Source organism: Tachypleus tridentatus, chromosome 13 (assembly GCF_004210375.1).
Source record: "Tachypleus tridentatus isolate NWPU-2018 chromosome 13, ASM421037v1, whole genome shotgun sequence".
In the NCBI taxonomy this organism is placed as follows: domain Eukaryota; kingdom Metazoa; phylum Arthropoda; class Merostomata; order Xiphosura; family Limulidae; genus Tachypleus; species Tachypleus tridentatus.
Genome location: NC_134837.1, coordinates 75104367 through 75120372, shown reverse-complemented (window position 1 = coordinate 75120372; position 16006 = coordinate 75104367). Strand labels below are relative to the sequence as shown.

Sequence of the window (16006 nt, the reverse complement as noted above, 5' to 3'; positions counted from 1 at the left end):
AAATTGTGTGTTTGTTCTTGTGATTCTCGTGTTCTTACCAATCGAATTACATAAGTAGGCCTAGATGTAGGCTTTTTCAGTAGCCGAAATGTACATCTTTAATATAGGCGTGCTTCTAAGCTTTTCGATCTAAGCGATAGTTCGTAAGTATCAATCAGTAGGCATAAGTATACATACAAGTATCGTGGCAACAAGATTACTCTGTGACTGCATGTTTATAGCTTTCAGGTTCACGCAATCAAGATTACCAATTTGCAAATTGAACAGTCCACATAAGTGGTTGCAAAAATCACCTCCCCCTATCGGGTGTAAAAAATCTACGCCCCTGTGTGCTATTGATAGTTACTTGACAAAATTAATTGCATAGTGAAAATAATACAAGAAAAAAAAAAGGGTATTACATTTCTTAATATTTTTTTTCTTTAAGCACAAAAACTTTTAATGAATTACTCTTTGTTAGGCCTATATACACACAGAAAATTGTTGTCAAGCGAACGGGTATCGAAAACTGGTTTCTTGTGCTCCGAAAACATGTTGTGCTACTGGGTGGGGTCCCCCGCTAGTACAGCGGTAAGTCTATGGATTTACAACGCTAAAATTATGGGTTCGATTCCCTTCGGTGGAGTCAGCAGACAGTTCGATGTGGCTTTGCTATAAGAAAACACGCTCATACACACTGGGTGGGGGTATTTTTTCACCATCAGCCGGTATTTCCAAGTAACCACCCTACCAAGAACCAACAGTACAAATATTTGTTAGCTGCAGGTGAGAACCGGCACTTAAAACAACAAGAAGATCAAAATAATAACACCATTGTAGAACCATGATTTTGTTTCATTCTACACCGAAATTAAATTAAAGCCCCTGTTAAAACGCCTAGCTTCAAAAATTACGAAAACATCTGTTCCTATGTCAAGTGATATTAATTACGTGTGCGTTTTACTAAGATGATCTTTTTCTAACAATATATGGTTATTTAGCTTTAGAAGCTGGTTTAGCTGAGTCATGGTGGCTTTTTTTTTTTGTACCTCTTTGTAAAATAAATAAAAATTTCTTCCACTGATTGGCCCGGCATGGCCAGGTGGTTAAGGCACTCGACTCGGGTTCGAATCCCCATCACATCAAACATGCTCGCCCTTTCAGCCATGAGAGCGTTATAATATTACGATCAAACCCATTATTTGTTGATAAAAGAGTAACCCCAAGAGTTGGCGGTGGGTAGTGATGACTAGCTGTCTTTCTTCTAGTCTTATACTGTAAAATTAGGGACGGCTAGCGCAGATAGCCCTCGTGTAGCTTTACACGAAATTCAAAACAACCAATACTTTCAGTGTTTTGTGTTTTTTTTCTTACAATTTTTAACGAATAGATAATATTAACGACACTGAAAATTTTAATTAATGTAGTATATTTAATTCACGGTCCTCCATGAATCAGCGTTACGATTACGGGTTAACATTACTGAAATCCGAAGTTTGATACCTTACATTAGACAGAGTACTTACAACCAGTCGTGTAGCTTTATGTTAAAACAATAACGACGTACTTGAAAACAGTTTTTAGTGAAAAGTTGTGAACGCTATACACAAGTGTTGAGGTTATTGTACACTAATTAAACGTGTATCACACAAGGTTGTTACAACTGAAGTAATACTGCCCTTCCGTTTTTTACGGTTTGCATCAGAAAATTACATGACTCTTAAAATCACGCACCATATTTCAACGTTTCTTATTTCAATGTACTTGTGCAAGAGATAAAACAACAAATGTTTCTAAAAGACAGAAGTGACACCAGCAATAGCCATAACAGCAAATTTTAACCAAGAACGGGGAGGACGCACAATGTATATAATTGCAACGTATCGTATGATTGCTGGTATCACGTGGAAGTACATGTGAGTGAGCGCGTGACGTTGAGCATGTGGCCGATTGTGTGGTCTGCCTACAGTCTAAAATAGTGTCAACATCCTAATAATACGACTTTCTTGATAGATTTTTACGGAGAAAATAACACGGAATTATTTTATTATTATAACCATTCTTATTTTGCACTGTAACTGACACACTGTATTTTCGAAACACTACCGTATCTCATATGGCCTTCGAATAAACTAGCAGCGATATTCAAATTTTCACATGATAAAGACATATTTTACACTTACACCATTAATTTTTATAACGTTGTATGTATTTTATTTTAAACTGAATACTTTTAAGTTTTCTACTTCATTATTCATTTTCAACAACTGGTTTAACGAAGGTTATTTATGGAGATGAACCTACAGTGATGTCATCCCTTTCCTCACTGTTAGTTTATTTCAGGCTAGTATCGAGTTAGATAGGTTATTAACTTCTATTTAATCATTCTCAAACGTGTGAGTGGTAAACTAGGCAAAGAAAATCAACTTTGTAGGGAACTCTTTGTAAAAAAAACAAACTTGTGTTTGATAAAGACTGTGATAAAATACAAAAATCGTCAGTATTGTCAGGGTTAAAAAGTAATTTTGTTTTTCAATAAACAGTAACTAGTGACATCACTGTTTTTTTTTTACGATTGAGCGAATGTCTAAAGCCGAGTATCTGAATAGAAAATATTCCATTACTTGCACGTAAAAAGATTACGTCGGGGTTAACTGGTGGGGAAAATTCGAAAACTGAAGTTGTGTTTACAGTAAAAAAGTTTAAGTAACAGTGTTAAGTAAAACGTTTTGCTTCATAACCAGACGTCATCTTATATATATTGAAAGTATTGAAGAAATAAGTTTACGTGAAAAAAAGTTTCGGATAGCTGTTGAAGGTATTACATTCTTCAGTTCAGAGCACAAGAAATAACCAACATTAGCGACCCAACACGGGCTATAGAAGTTACTCGAACCTTATTAAAACAATATTGCTCGTTTCGGCTGTTCTTGAAACCACTTCTTCCACTATTAATCGTGTTTTCGCACTATTACCTGACACGTAGTTTCCATTCTACTAAAGTAGATCGGCGAGGTCAATCAATACTTGACCTCACATAGTAACGAATCCTCCATTATACATTTCCTCCCTCATCTTTTCTACGAAAGAAGTTGATTTCGATATGTGACTGGAAGCATGTGGACTTTCTTGTTCGGTAGATTTTTGTACCGTTTATTTAATTTTCCGCGACTATTAAAATGTACCTGCGGTTCAAACAGAGGCTAGTTCGCATCTAATTCTCCCTTCGCCAGGGTGACGACCTGATTAGCACGTGCAAGTAGTATTTCAAATACCATTACCCTTGTGCATCAACTTGACTGAATATTCAAACAGAATAATAACTAATACAGATGGTTAAAACTGAATATTTGGTAAAGTTATTGCGTACTCCCCCCCCCCTCAGTGGCACAGCAATAAGTCTGAGGACTCACACTGTTAGAAACCGGTTTCGATACCGGTGGTGGGCAGAGTACAGACAGCTCACTGTATAGTTTTGTGTTTTAGTTCAAACAAACAGTTACATCCATCGCAGTTCTGTTGTAACTTAAAACAAAACTGAATTGAAGAGTCACGCTTCATGGCTCAATATCTACACTTCTGGTCACTGGAAAATAACGTGATGTTGTTCGAAATATTAGATGAGATTACAGGTGTAAAAAAAAGCAGAATCTGCTGCTTTAATAGGTATTACAGTCACAGCGTGGATCTATATGTATGTATACAGTATTAGTTGTTGGGTTGTTTTAGCGCAAAGCTAACCCACCAGAAAACAAAGTATCAATATATATGAAAGTCAAATGCCTGCTGGTCACACTCGATTTCTCCGGTGATATGAGTCCAATCCTATCTTTTCTCCTATAATACTTTTTTCTGATTGCCTGTTCCCATTTCAGTTCAATTTAATAGCTAACATAGGTGTAAGTGACTCCTAAGTTTCGGCACTTTACTGACATATAAAAACCTATCACTGAGAGAGTTGTCAGGACCAGATCAAACATGGCGTTATGTACATGTAAAAACTGCTCGTTTGGGTTGCGAAATTTTTTTACGTAGAGAAGGTCAAAACGTTGTTCGCTCTTCTACATAAAAATTTTCTCAACCCAAACCAGTCGTTTTTACATATATATTTTTCTCTACAAGTAGGGTTTTCTCGTCATCACTGAAACATGGTATGTGTGTGACACAACATCATTCATGTTACTATGACGTCAAGGTAGGTAGGACCCGAACAGGAAGTACACTCGCACTCTGCAACACCTGTGAAAAAATGTCTAAAATAAGCAAAAACCTATACTTAGGAATTATTACTAAAACGTCTTTGTTAACAGACTGATGACACCAATTATCTGTAGGAAAGACGACGAATTTTTCCTCAGAAGAAAAACAGATGTATATGTAATCACATGGTTTGGTTTAAATTTCGCGCAAAGCTATACAAGGGCTATCTGCATTAGCCGTCATTAACTTAGCAGTGTAAGAGTAGAGAGAAGGCAGCTAGCTATTACCAGCCACTGCTAATTCTTGGGTTTCTTTTACCAACTAATAGTGAAATTGACCTGTACAATATAACGCGTACACGGCTGAAAAAGCAAATATGTCTGATTGGAGGGGGATTCGAATCCTCGTCTCTCATCAGTTTGCGAGTCAAGCGCCCTAACCATCTGGCCATAATGGGCCGAATCACGCGCTCATCATACGTTTTAAAGACACCAATACGTAACATGCAGTTATATGTAGTGTATTAAGGAGTAATATGTATCGTGATCCTGGGAAAGGAAATTGTATATTTATTTATTTTGTGTACTGTCAATTTTATAGAGACTATTTTTCAATTCCAGTATGTTCCCGTCATTTTTGACAGGTTTTTACACTAATTGTAATTAACTATAGAACAATACAGGCCATACACGAACAGGAAGCAATAACCATGCCTAATTGCGAGTAAGCTGTAATTTATCATTACTACAAAACACTGCAATGGTGGAAAAACTATTGGATCATCCAGTTTCTCCATATTTTTCTTTGTTTATTCCATTCGTTTACGAGATTGTGCATTGTGGAAGTGTCAGAACTATGAAACTGTCATCATCCACGTGATGAGTAAGATGACTCATATTTCAGCCATCAATACACGTATATGCGTTTTTATTAAGAAACCAACCACAATAAAACATTACAACAAATGATTGACAAATACTTGATAAATATGAAAATGTTCTATGAGTAAGAAAACCTAGAATCAAAGACGACACCACTAATGCCACATAGTATGTTTCTTGTTTGAATATTTGGTTGTACACCTTGTGGATTTGATGACTGACTGATGTTGCTGTGGCAGAGAGTGCAGGAGTGTGTTCATAATTCCACACGTGGATTAGGGCTTCTTGCAGTTCCAAGGTGCCTCACGGTTTCTTCTCTTGAACTTTGTTAATAATTACCCACGAGCAGTTTTCGATAGACATGAGACCTGGGCTGCTGCTTGCAAATATAGTGTCTTATCTTTTTTACCAAATATTTCTTCTTATTTAACATCTACTGCATAAAGCGCTTAAATATCACCAGTCCCTTTAACCTTGTGGTATGGAACAGAGTAATTTTGGAATTGCACTGGTCTTCTCCACTGAAGTTATCCTCAATTGTTAGTTTTAACCAGGACATGAAGATTTCGATGTACCTGTCGGCATTGACAATGATCACAAAATGTAGGCATCCCACAACCAGAGATGTATTCCCGTATCACCTGACCCTGCGGATGCTTCACAGTTGCATTCAAAAACGCTAGATGAAACTCTTCACATCGACGTCACACAAAGTACCTCTCATAAGACTCGAGCACATTAAATTTTGATTCAACTGAGAAGATTACTTTGCTCCACATTACTTCAAATTGGTCAGCATACTCTTTAACCCAGTTGGGCCTCATCTTCTTAGTAAGGAAGGGTTTCTTTCTTGGCCATTTTGCTGAGAGACTGGACTGTGCACGCGGTGACAGCGAACCCTGAAGTTTCCTGCCACGCTCTTTTGAGATTTATGGACGACATTATACAATTATGAATTTTAGAAAAACATCAATAGTTACTATGGAAGCTTCCTTCCACCACTCCATACAGCCAGTCTCTGTAAACAGCAAGCTTCCTTCCACCACTCCATACAGCCAGTCTCTGTGAACAGCAAGCTTCCTTCCACCACTCCATACAGCCAGTCTCTGTGAACAGCATGCTTCTTTCCACCACTCCACACAGCCAGTCTCTGTGAACAGCATGCTTCCTTCCACCACTCCATACAGCCAGTCTCTGTAAACAGCAGCTTACAGTAGGCTAATGAAATTTAATTTTTCCACTAATTTGCCTTGTCAAAACTCCCTCTTTGTTCAAAGAAACAATGATTGCTTTTTTCCCTGACGCCCTTTTCAGAATTCTAGCGTCTTTACATCTTTAAGCAATGGTTTATGGGTAGTCATACATCTATTCCAGTTATTTCTTGCTACTATTCTGAGGGTAAAATTCACACCCATGGGAGAGATTTAGGATCAAACTGTGTGTGGGGCAGGGGGCACAAACATGTCTGAGTTAATCATGGTGAATGTCGTATATACACACACACAGACACATTATATCTTACAGGAAGAACTGCGGGAAGAGTGACTACCCCATTTCGGTAATCCCGCCTCTGTTCACACCTGTACTGATAGCTAGGTCACTACAAGAGTTCTGGTGGATTATTACGCATCCCGTGAAGAGCTGAATACATGTTACTTAACATTTATGAACGGTTTGGATGTCCTTCCTCGACCGATTTTGGAAGTTTGGATACAGATCCTAATGATTTACGAATCTAGCCTCACTATATCGAATAAGGTAGAACTTACCAACCAATATGTTGATTTCTATACATTTTTCATATGTTATTTCTGCAGTCGCCATACTACTGCTAGAAATAATATGATATATAAAAAATTATAGACGTGCGATATACGTATATAGAGATTTTTATAACTACTACTGAACGTATTTAATCCGGAGTGTATATACTAAACATATGTTTAACCTTTTGAAGGTGGCTGAAAATACTGCACCCTGCCTTTACCTCAGTTCAAATTTCAACGCCCCCAGCCCTTTACTGAAGGCTTATAACGCTAAAATCCAAACTTCGATACCCGTGGTAAACACAGCAAAAAAAATCAATTATGTAGCTTTGCGGTTATTAACAACAGCATCAAAAAATAAAGTAACTAAAACGCTCTTAGAAATCATTTACACACAAAAAAGTTATAACCTGTCGGTCGTTTTGTTTTCTGAAAATTCACTGCTTTCATTTTATAAATAAATATTCGTTTATTTGTGTTGATAACTCTTTTTGTCAGCTTAGTCCATGATGAACAAGACCAGGTATGGCTTAAAATAATATTTACTCTACTATTATATAATTGACAGATCGTACAATGCAAAGGTTTTAAAAATATTTTAATAATCAATTTGAGAATCCGACGACTTTCATTGTTTATTTTGTTTGTTTGAGATTTTGAATTTCGCGCAAAGCTACACGAGGGCTACCTGCGCTAGACATCCATAATCCAGAAGGAAGGCAGCTAGTCGTCATCACCCACCGCCAACTCTTGGGCTACTCTTTTACCAATGAATAGTGGGATTGACTGTTACATTATAACGACCCTAAGGTTGAAATGACGAGCATGTTTGGTGGCACGGGGTTTCGAACAGGCGACCCTCAGATTACGAGTCAAATATTTTAACCACCTGGCCATGCCGGGCCATTTGTTGTTTAACTTCATTTGTAATATTATAGAGAACTATTTTCAAGTACATGAATTACCTCAAACGTAAAACAGTTTAAACGCGAAATTAGGTTTCATGAAATTTCATTTTCGGTTACAAACACTTCAGTAGTAAAAAGTAATATCATTGTCATTTAACTACATTTACTAAGTTTTACTAAATTTTAACAAAATTATAATGAATGAGCAACTGCGAATCTACAAAGTAAAAAAATAAATAAATCTGCCACTGTTAAATAACTGAAGTTTTTTTGTTCTTTTATGTTGTATTATTACTATTGTATTATCACTACTGTATTATTACTATTGTATTTTCACTACTGTATTTATTACTCACCGTTCGATCTTTACATTCTGGCCCAAGTTCGAGTCCTCCCAACAATTATCTGCTATCTTCACATCCTCCATGTTAAAATTTTACACCAACAGTGGGGAAAAAGTGAAGTTTAATGAAACCAGTTATGGATATGAAATTTAAACTTTTAAATGTTATTCAGAGAGTTAAAAACTTTCTTTTAAGCTGCAGTGCCGAGTAATTTCAGTTCTAATTTATGAACAAGAAATTTCCGTGCCGAAATAGATACTGTAATGAACATTACGTTATCACACTTCGTCTTTCTGAATTCATATGGCTAAAACTGAAGTTCGTTGTTTCTCGTGTTAGCATAGCAACTAATGTAACTAAGTCACGCTGAAAAACTCGTGGTATTGTTTTGCTTGTTTCGTGTTATCTCCAATGTTATAAGCGCCTTTTCTCTGTGTGCAACGTATTGTAGCTGCTCTATCACGCGCACCATGCTCAGCCTCACGTGCCTCCGATTTGACGTCATGCATCACGGCAACTGAAATTTCGCTGCACGCGACTTTAAACGTGTAAAGAGGGTTGGTTCAATAATTAAAAGATATTAATTTTCAAACGTTTTTGAAAATAAGAACAATTATATAAGAAATTTACATGATTTTAACGATGTCGGTATAATTATCCAAGTTTAATACAGAGTTATTATAAAATATGCGGATTTTGGGGGAAAAAATCGTGTACGACGTGTTAATTAGTGTTTACAGTAGAGGATGTATAATCAACTCGGGACTTTTGAAAATTCAACTCTACTAAGCTAGAATTTATCCGATTTTAATTAAAGTAAACTAAAAGACCACACAACAATACCATAAGTAAAAAATGCTCAAATAGGGAGTAACTGAAGTTGTAGGAAACATAGATAACAGATAGCAGTGTAAAATCAGAGGTTCGATTCTCCTCGGTGAACTCAGCAGATAGCCTGAAGTGGTTTTGCTATAAGAAAACACACCACAAACACGTTAATGTAATTATTGAAAAAACACACCGCAAAACAGACACACACATATAAATGTAATTATTTAATAAAAAAACACCAAAACACACACACACAAGAGGAATGAGATTAGACTTCATAAGTTTATCAAAGAATCAAAGACGAGTGGTTCTTCATCGTACATGCTCGGTTCTTTCGCTTTAGTTCGAGACTCTCAATACAGAAAGGTGAACAAGTGATATTCAACCACTGATAACAAAAATAAATAAATAAAATCGACTGGTTACTCAAGGCTAATAGTTCTCGAGCTTGACTGAGTTTAAAACTCAGTAGATGAAATAAAGACAGACCCATGATTTTTGTTTAGAGAGATGGCTTTGTGGGTCGGGAAGCAAATATTCAAATAAAGGAAACTGTATATAGTAATTATCTGATTTAAAATAATTTTCAATTTTTGTATTGAAATTGATGGATATAATAGAAAATGTACGATTAAATATTAAAACCAAGTTAGAAAGTTAAATTTAGTTAAACAGAAATGGATAGATTTTTAAAAGAGTAATACCACACCTTAAATTTAACTGTGGTTCAAAATACAAGCTATAAAAAATCAACTTCAGAAAGAAATTATTGACAAACAGACAGCTGAAGTAATCAATTTTAAGATATTGTATATTACGCTTGTTTGTATTTCGTGCAAAGCTACACGAGGACTATCTGTGCTAGCTATCCCTAAGTTAGCAGTATAAGACTAGAGGGAAGGCAGTTAGTCACCACCACCCACCGCCAACTCTTGGGCTACTTATTCTTTTACCAACGAATAATGGGATTGACCGTGACTTATAACGCTCCCCCCGGCTGAAAGGGCGAGCATATTTGGTGTGACAGGGATTCGAACTCGCGACTCTTAAATTACGAGTGTACATTACGTAATTGTAACATTTTAAGTTTCCCAATAACTCAGCGATAACCCTTCATGGCTCTTAATGCCAGAATTTGGGATCCGACTCCCTCAGTGGACTTACTACAGATGATGATAATTATGCTAGTTTGAATTTTTAAACCAAACCTCTCATCTTAATGGCCTCTCGACCAAGGAATAGTGAGTGGGATTAACCGTAGAATTATAACGCCATCACAACTAAAAAGGCGAAGACGTTCGGGGACAGGATTCGAACTCGAAATCCACAGATTACGAGCCGAAGGTCTGTAACTATTAGCTCCTGGCGAGACCTGAATTTTCTGCATTAAGGCATACAATAATAAAAAAAAAGTTACAACTTATTAAAAATGTTAACATTTTCGTTTAGTTATGTGAGTTTATTGCGTCCTATGACACATTTTGCACATGAAATTGTATAATAGTTGGAGGAATTAGTTTAGAGTAGCGTTTGCGTAATTTGATTTTATATCACGTAACCATTACGTTTTGTAACGTAAACCATATTAAACTGTACTATATTGCTGTTAGGATCAAGTCTCAACTTTTAGTGTTATGGCCCATCAAGCTTGGTGTTAAGCCATCACAAAACATTATAAAATATTTCAGTAAGTCAGTAAAAAAAGTTTAAATTATAGTTTATATAAATAATAAGATTGTAATATATGTGTATCTATGATATTAAATTACCATTGAGACTTTCTCAATTAATGATAATTACATTTTGCCAACGACTATAATGAATGCTAAATGAATGAATATCAGTTATATGAAAAAAAAAACCCACTGAAACCGAACGATAGTAATATTAGGTTATCACGTTTTAAACTGTTATCTATATATTAACAAATATCAAGTGTAAAGTATGTGGGCTCAAAAATACAGTAGAGGGAAGACAACTAATCAACATCAGCACCACCACCGGAGGGAAGACAATTAGTTAAAAATATCACCACTCGAGAGAAGGCAATTAATTAACAACACCACAACTAGAGGGAAGACAACTAGTTAAAAGTACCATTACCAGAGGGAATACAACTAGTTAACAGTATCAGTACCATTATAGGAAAGACAACTAGTTAAGAGTATCAGCACCACTAGAAGGAAAACAACTAGTTAGCACCACCACCACTAGTGACAAGACAGCTAATTAATAACACCACCACCACCAGAGGGAAAACAAATAGTTAAAAGTACCACCACTAAAGGGAAGACAATTAATTAACAACACCACAACTAGAGGGAAGACAACTAGTTAAAAGTACCGTCACCAGAGGGAAGACAACTAGTTGACAGCATAAGTACCACTAGAGGAAAACAACTAGTTAAAAATACGTTACCATAGAGAAGAAAACTAGTTAACAGTATCAGTACCATTATAGGAAAGAAAGTAGTTAAGAGTATCAGAGCCACTAGAGGGAAGACAACTAGTTAGCACTACCATCACTAGTAACAAGACAACTAATTAACAGCACCACCACTAGTTTTTAGGTTACTTTTAACCGACGGTAGTAATTTAACTACCACTCTTACAGCATCGTCTAGTTGTATGGGACACGTTTTTTTGTGGTAGCGGGCTGAGAACCGCATACCCTTCAATTCTCTATTTAAACACGCTAACTACAATATCATGCCCGTCAAGATTTATAGTTAGTTAGAACTGATAAATTTTCTTTCATGAAGATGTTGTTTTTACCAGTTAAACTGCAAACATTTAGACCATATTTGTTGAACATTATAACTCTATATATATAACCGCTCTCCTTTATGAATTTGAAACAGTCCTGTTTCTGTATTTAGTGACTCTTTTATTTTATCATAGAATGCCCTAAGGAAGTCGTCCTTGGACTGATACAGATATATTTACATGTATACACGTGACGCGTGGCATTTAGGCACGAGGTTTTCGGTTGAGCGAAGTACAAGCTCCTCCCATTTAATAGCAATCGATATATGTGTAACAGTATTGCCAAACTAAACCTTGTCTTACACTAGGTGGTTATTGAGAATTTATTCACCAGTGGCAGCACGTGGACTTCCACGCATCGTAAGTTTGTGTAAGTTATGAAAGCAATGTTGTTTTCTCCAAGATTCAGACACACTGATTTTTATAATCAACGTCTTACAAAAGAAATTATAACCAAGAAACGATAAAATAAAATGAAATGTGATGGTAACTTACCTGTTGATAACCTACATTATAAAGGGACATTTTTGAAAGAAACATAGCTTTAAAAACTGCGTATTATTATATTTTATTAAAAGTTATATTCAATACCTTTTGATATGACTCATGCCATACAGAAGTTAGGCATTTTACTGTGATCTGCTTTTTGTAAAATATTTAATTATTACTTCAAAATAATGTGCCTAGCATGGCCAAGCGTGTTAAGGTGTGCGACTCGTAATCTGAGTGTCGCGGGTTCGCATCCCCGTCGCGCCAAACATGCTCGCCCTTTCAGCCGTGGGGGTGTTATAATGTGACGGTCAATCCCACTATTCGTTGGTAAAAGAGTAGCTCAAGAGTTGGCTGTGGGTGGTGATGACTAGTTGCCTTCCCTCTAGTCTTACACTGCTAAATTAGGGACGGCTAGCACAGATAGCCTTCGTGTAGCTTTGTGCGAAATTCAAAAACAAACCAAACTTATTTGTATAGTAAAAATCAAACGTAAAATTCAGCCAAAGCATATGTCATTACAATGAAATTTAAGTCAAATGTATGTATTTTACACAGTTTTATATATTGTCTTGTTCATAGCAGTCCCATAATTCATTTCGCATTATTATGTTTTATTGTAAGTTAAATATAAAGTAGGCCTGGTCCCTTTTTTCAGTCTAATTAAGTATGTAATACAACTTTGTGTGCAAGAGTAGTTTATTTCTGGTGTTCAGTAGAAATGTGAGTATAACGGAAGTTATATTCTGCCAATATGTGACTAGAATACAACGTAACTTTATTCACATTGTTTTTTTAATATTCCTGAAGATGTTCATTGTGTAGTTAAAACCCACTCAGTAAACTGGATATGCAGAGTCTGTAAACCAATATTCTTGCTTAGATAAAAGCTACATAAAATTTATACCAGTTTAAATTTACCTATACCACGAAATGAACTAATACCATTACAACGGGTGTTTTTGTCTTTCAACACAAAGTTATACATTAAATTATTGTGCTATGCCCACTGTGGGTGCTCTAATGGTCTTACCTGATTTTTATCATTAGATATTCTCAGATTTGCTGCATTTTAACTGGGGGTGAGGCTTCAAAGGGTAACATAGATACTTATGCAAGCTACATGAATTGGTGGGAGGTTTTTTTTTTCTCCCTTGTATGTTTTAGAATCATCTTTGAATAAAGTAATCTAAAAATGACAAGTCTGTGATATTCAGTTATATCACTCGTTTTCTACCTACTCTAGTGATACAGAAAGTTATATATAATGTTTTATTTGGTTAGCTTCTGTGCAGATACGTGTAAGTAAGTAGCCTCGAAAGTCATTGAGGTCATTTGTTGTTGTTGCTTTGTTTCTTTGTTCTCTTTAGTAAATAATGTCTATTTTGCTGGAGAGGATATTGCAGTAATGTATAACATATAGGTGAAAAGGATTAACACTGTAGTGCCCTTTGATAGATGAAATAACGTTTAACCAATTACATGAGAGGACAAAGGTCGCGAGGCAACACTATCAATTGGACAAAGGAAATAGTTTTACCTGGTGTTTTTCAGAACACAGTTTTAACAGCTCTGTTTTACCTGTTGTTTCTTTTTGCACAGTACAGGAAATACTTAAACGTGAAATATTTATGAGCAGGTGAAATTATCACCAGTTAAACTATACTCACAGCCAGTGGCTAAGTTATCATAGCATATATATGCTTGTGGTGTGTAGTTTTCTTGGTTATGATGGTATTATTTTTAGTAATGCAAATTAAAACATTTTTTATGAGCAAGCGGTTTTACTGAATATTTTCTTAACGTTGTTTCATTATAAGTTGTAATATTAAGGTATAAAAATTCAAGCTGTACATGTATTAGGGGAGAGGAGAGAAGTTACAACCGTATGGTGAAACTAACTTGTAAATGGAAAAAAGGTCCCTAAGGAAAGACAATGAAAACATTAACAAATATCAATGGTCAGTGGTGAGATTAGCATTTAGTGATCCATGTCAACTCAGCTAGGTAGGTTCTGAATAGTCTCGAACCCCATTCTTTTCTATTGGAACAGAGATGTGTGTGTGTGAAAAAATAAGACAATTGATTTAGAATGAGACTGGGTTGAAAAGTTTGGCAAGTTTATTCCTGCTCTCCGGCAGGGGCACAGACACAAGTGATTTTTCAAGTAAATTGCAAGAGATTAGGAAGTCCTCCGATTTTCCATTCACGTGTTTTATGGGCGAAGATAGGCATGAGTACATGTTAAAACTGTAGACGTGTTACTTGAATAATATTTTAGTTCATGGTCATAAATTGCATGTTATGACACTTTCTTTAACCCATATGTTTGACTAAAATTTCTACAGATATTATTTGTCTAACCTTACAATAAAATTTGGACTCTTGTATGAAGGACCAAATTGTGGATACATCTGGATATCTTATTTCTTTTTTAGGTGGTCAGCAGTTTTCCGTTTCTTTTGTTGAGTAATCTTTATGTATTTTCCATTGCATAATAGACAAACAGCATATTTGAAGACCATCATGAAGAAATGCCGACTTGGCTAAAGATGTCTGATAAAAGAGTGGTCAAGCTCCTCGTCACTCAGTTGTCAAAGCAGACGTTGGACGTTGAGCTTGAGGTCCACTGATGTCAAACGGTTATAAAAGTGTCTACTCTTATCAAAAAACTGTAAGGGTACTTTCCAGTGTGAGCCGATTAAATATATATATATATAGATCTGTTGAAAGTTATTGTTATACTTATATTTTATTTTTTATTTCAATGTATACATATGTAAAATTAACACAAACCAGCCCAAACAAAAATCAAGTCAAAGACGCTGCAGAAATAAAAAGGATTCCAAAGGTACAAATTATAACGTAGTATATAAAACGTGCTCTGGGTTTTGGAGGTGACTGAAAAGTAGGGTCCACATTGCGGTGGGGATACACCGTCTACCAGTTTTAACTTCGTTTCACAAATCTCAAATGAACAAATTTAAAAAAAATTAAAGTAATCAAATGAAGTATAAATTAGGAGAGAAAGATGTGTGTAACTTACCTCCTGAAGTTGTCATTCCAGCCACTATTGTAATAGTAAAGCACCAATTATTAGTTCAGTAGATAAATTATACTAGTATAAAAACCCAACCACCACTCGTTAAGTTCACTGTAATTTTCAGATCCTACACAGGTTTTATATTTGATAAATTGTTCATCCGCATAAAAATAGAGCCAAATTGTTTAACTGACTTTATTAAAACTATAAATACTTATTAGAAACTATCAGCAAAAACTCCTCGATATTTACTTCTTTATATTTATTTCATACATTATTATATTTATCACAACATATTTTAATAATAATAATTTTAATCTATAGCATAATAATTTTTGCATTAATATTACAACATCACTAATTAAATAGGCCCGGCATGGCCAGGTGGGTTTGGGCGTGCGACTCGTAATCTGAGGGTCGCGGGTTCGCATCGTCGTCGCGCTAAACATGCTCGCCCTTTTAGCCGTGGGGGCATTATAATGTGACGGTCAATCTCATTATTAGTTGGTAAAAGAGTAACCCAAGAGCTGGCGGTGGGTGGTGATGACTAGCTGCCTTCCCTCTAGTCTTACACTGCTAAATTAGGAACGGCTAGCGCTGATAGCCCTCGTGTAGCTTTGTGCAAATTTCCAAACAAACAATATTTGTTGCAGATTTTACAAAATATGAATAATTGTGAAATTATAATATTTACAACATAGCTTATACTTATTACTCTTAAAAAGGGTTAGCCATATACTGGAAAAGAGAAATACATTTTTTTATCAAAAATATTTAGATTGATGTTATTATCAATTAT

At 35.6% G+C, this 16006-nt stretch overlaps 1 protein-coding gene and 1 long non-coding RNA gene across 2 annotated transcripts in view; one reads left to right on the top strand and one right to left on the bottom strand.

Moving 5' to 3' along the window:
* Positions 1 to 8543, bottom strand: part of LOC143236656 (uncharacterized) — a 30401-nt gene extending 21858 nt beyond the window's left edge. The window contains exon 1 of the mRNA XM_076475036.1: positions 8091 to 8543. Within this exon, the coding sequence (XP_076331151.1) occupies positions 8091 to 8161 (71 nt within the window). The 5' untranslated portion in view covers positions 8162 to 8543. The remainder of the gene's footprint in view (positions 1 to 8090) is intronic.
* A 3346-nt stretch (positions 8544 to 11889) lies between these two features.
* On the top strand, positions 11890 to 14882 carry LOC143238380 (uncharacterized). Its single transcript, XR_013020556.1, has 2 exons — positions 11890 to 12045; positions 14666 to 14882. It is a non-coding gene; the product is annotated as an uncharacterized LOC143238380 (long non-coding RNA).
* The last annotated feature ends 1124 nt before the right edge of the window (positions 14883 to 16006 follow it).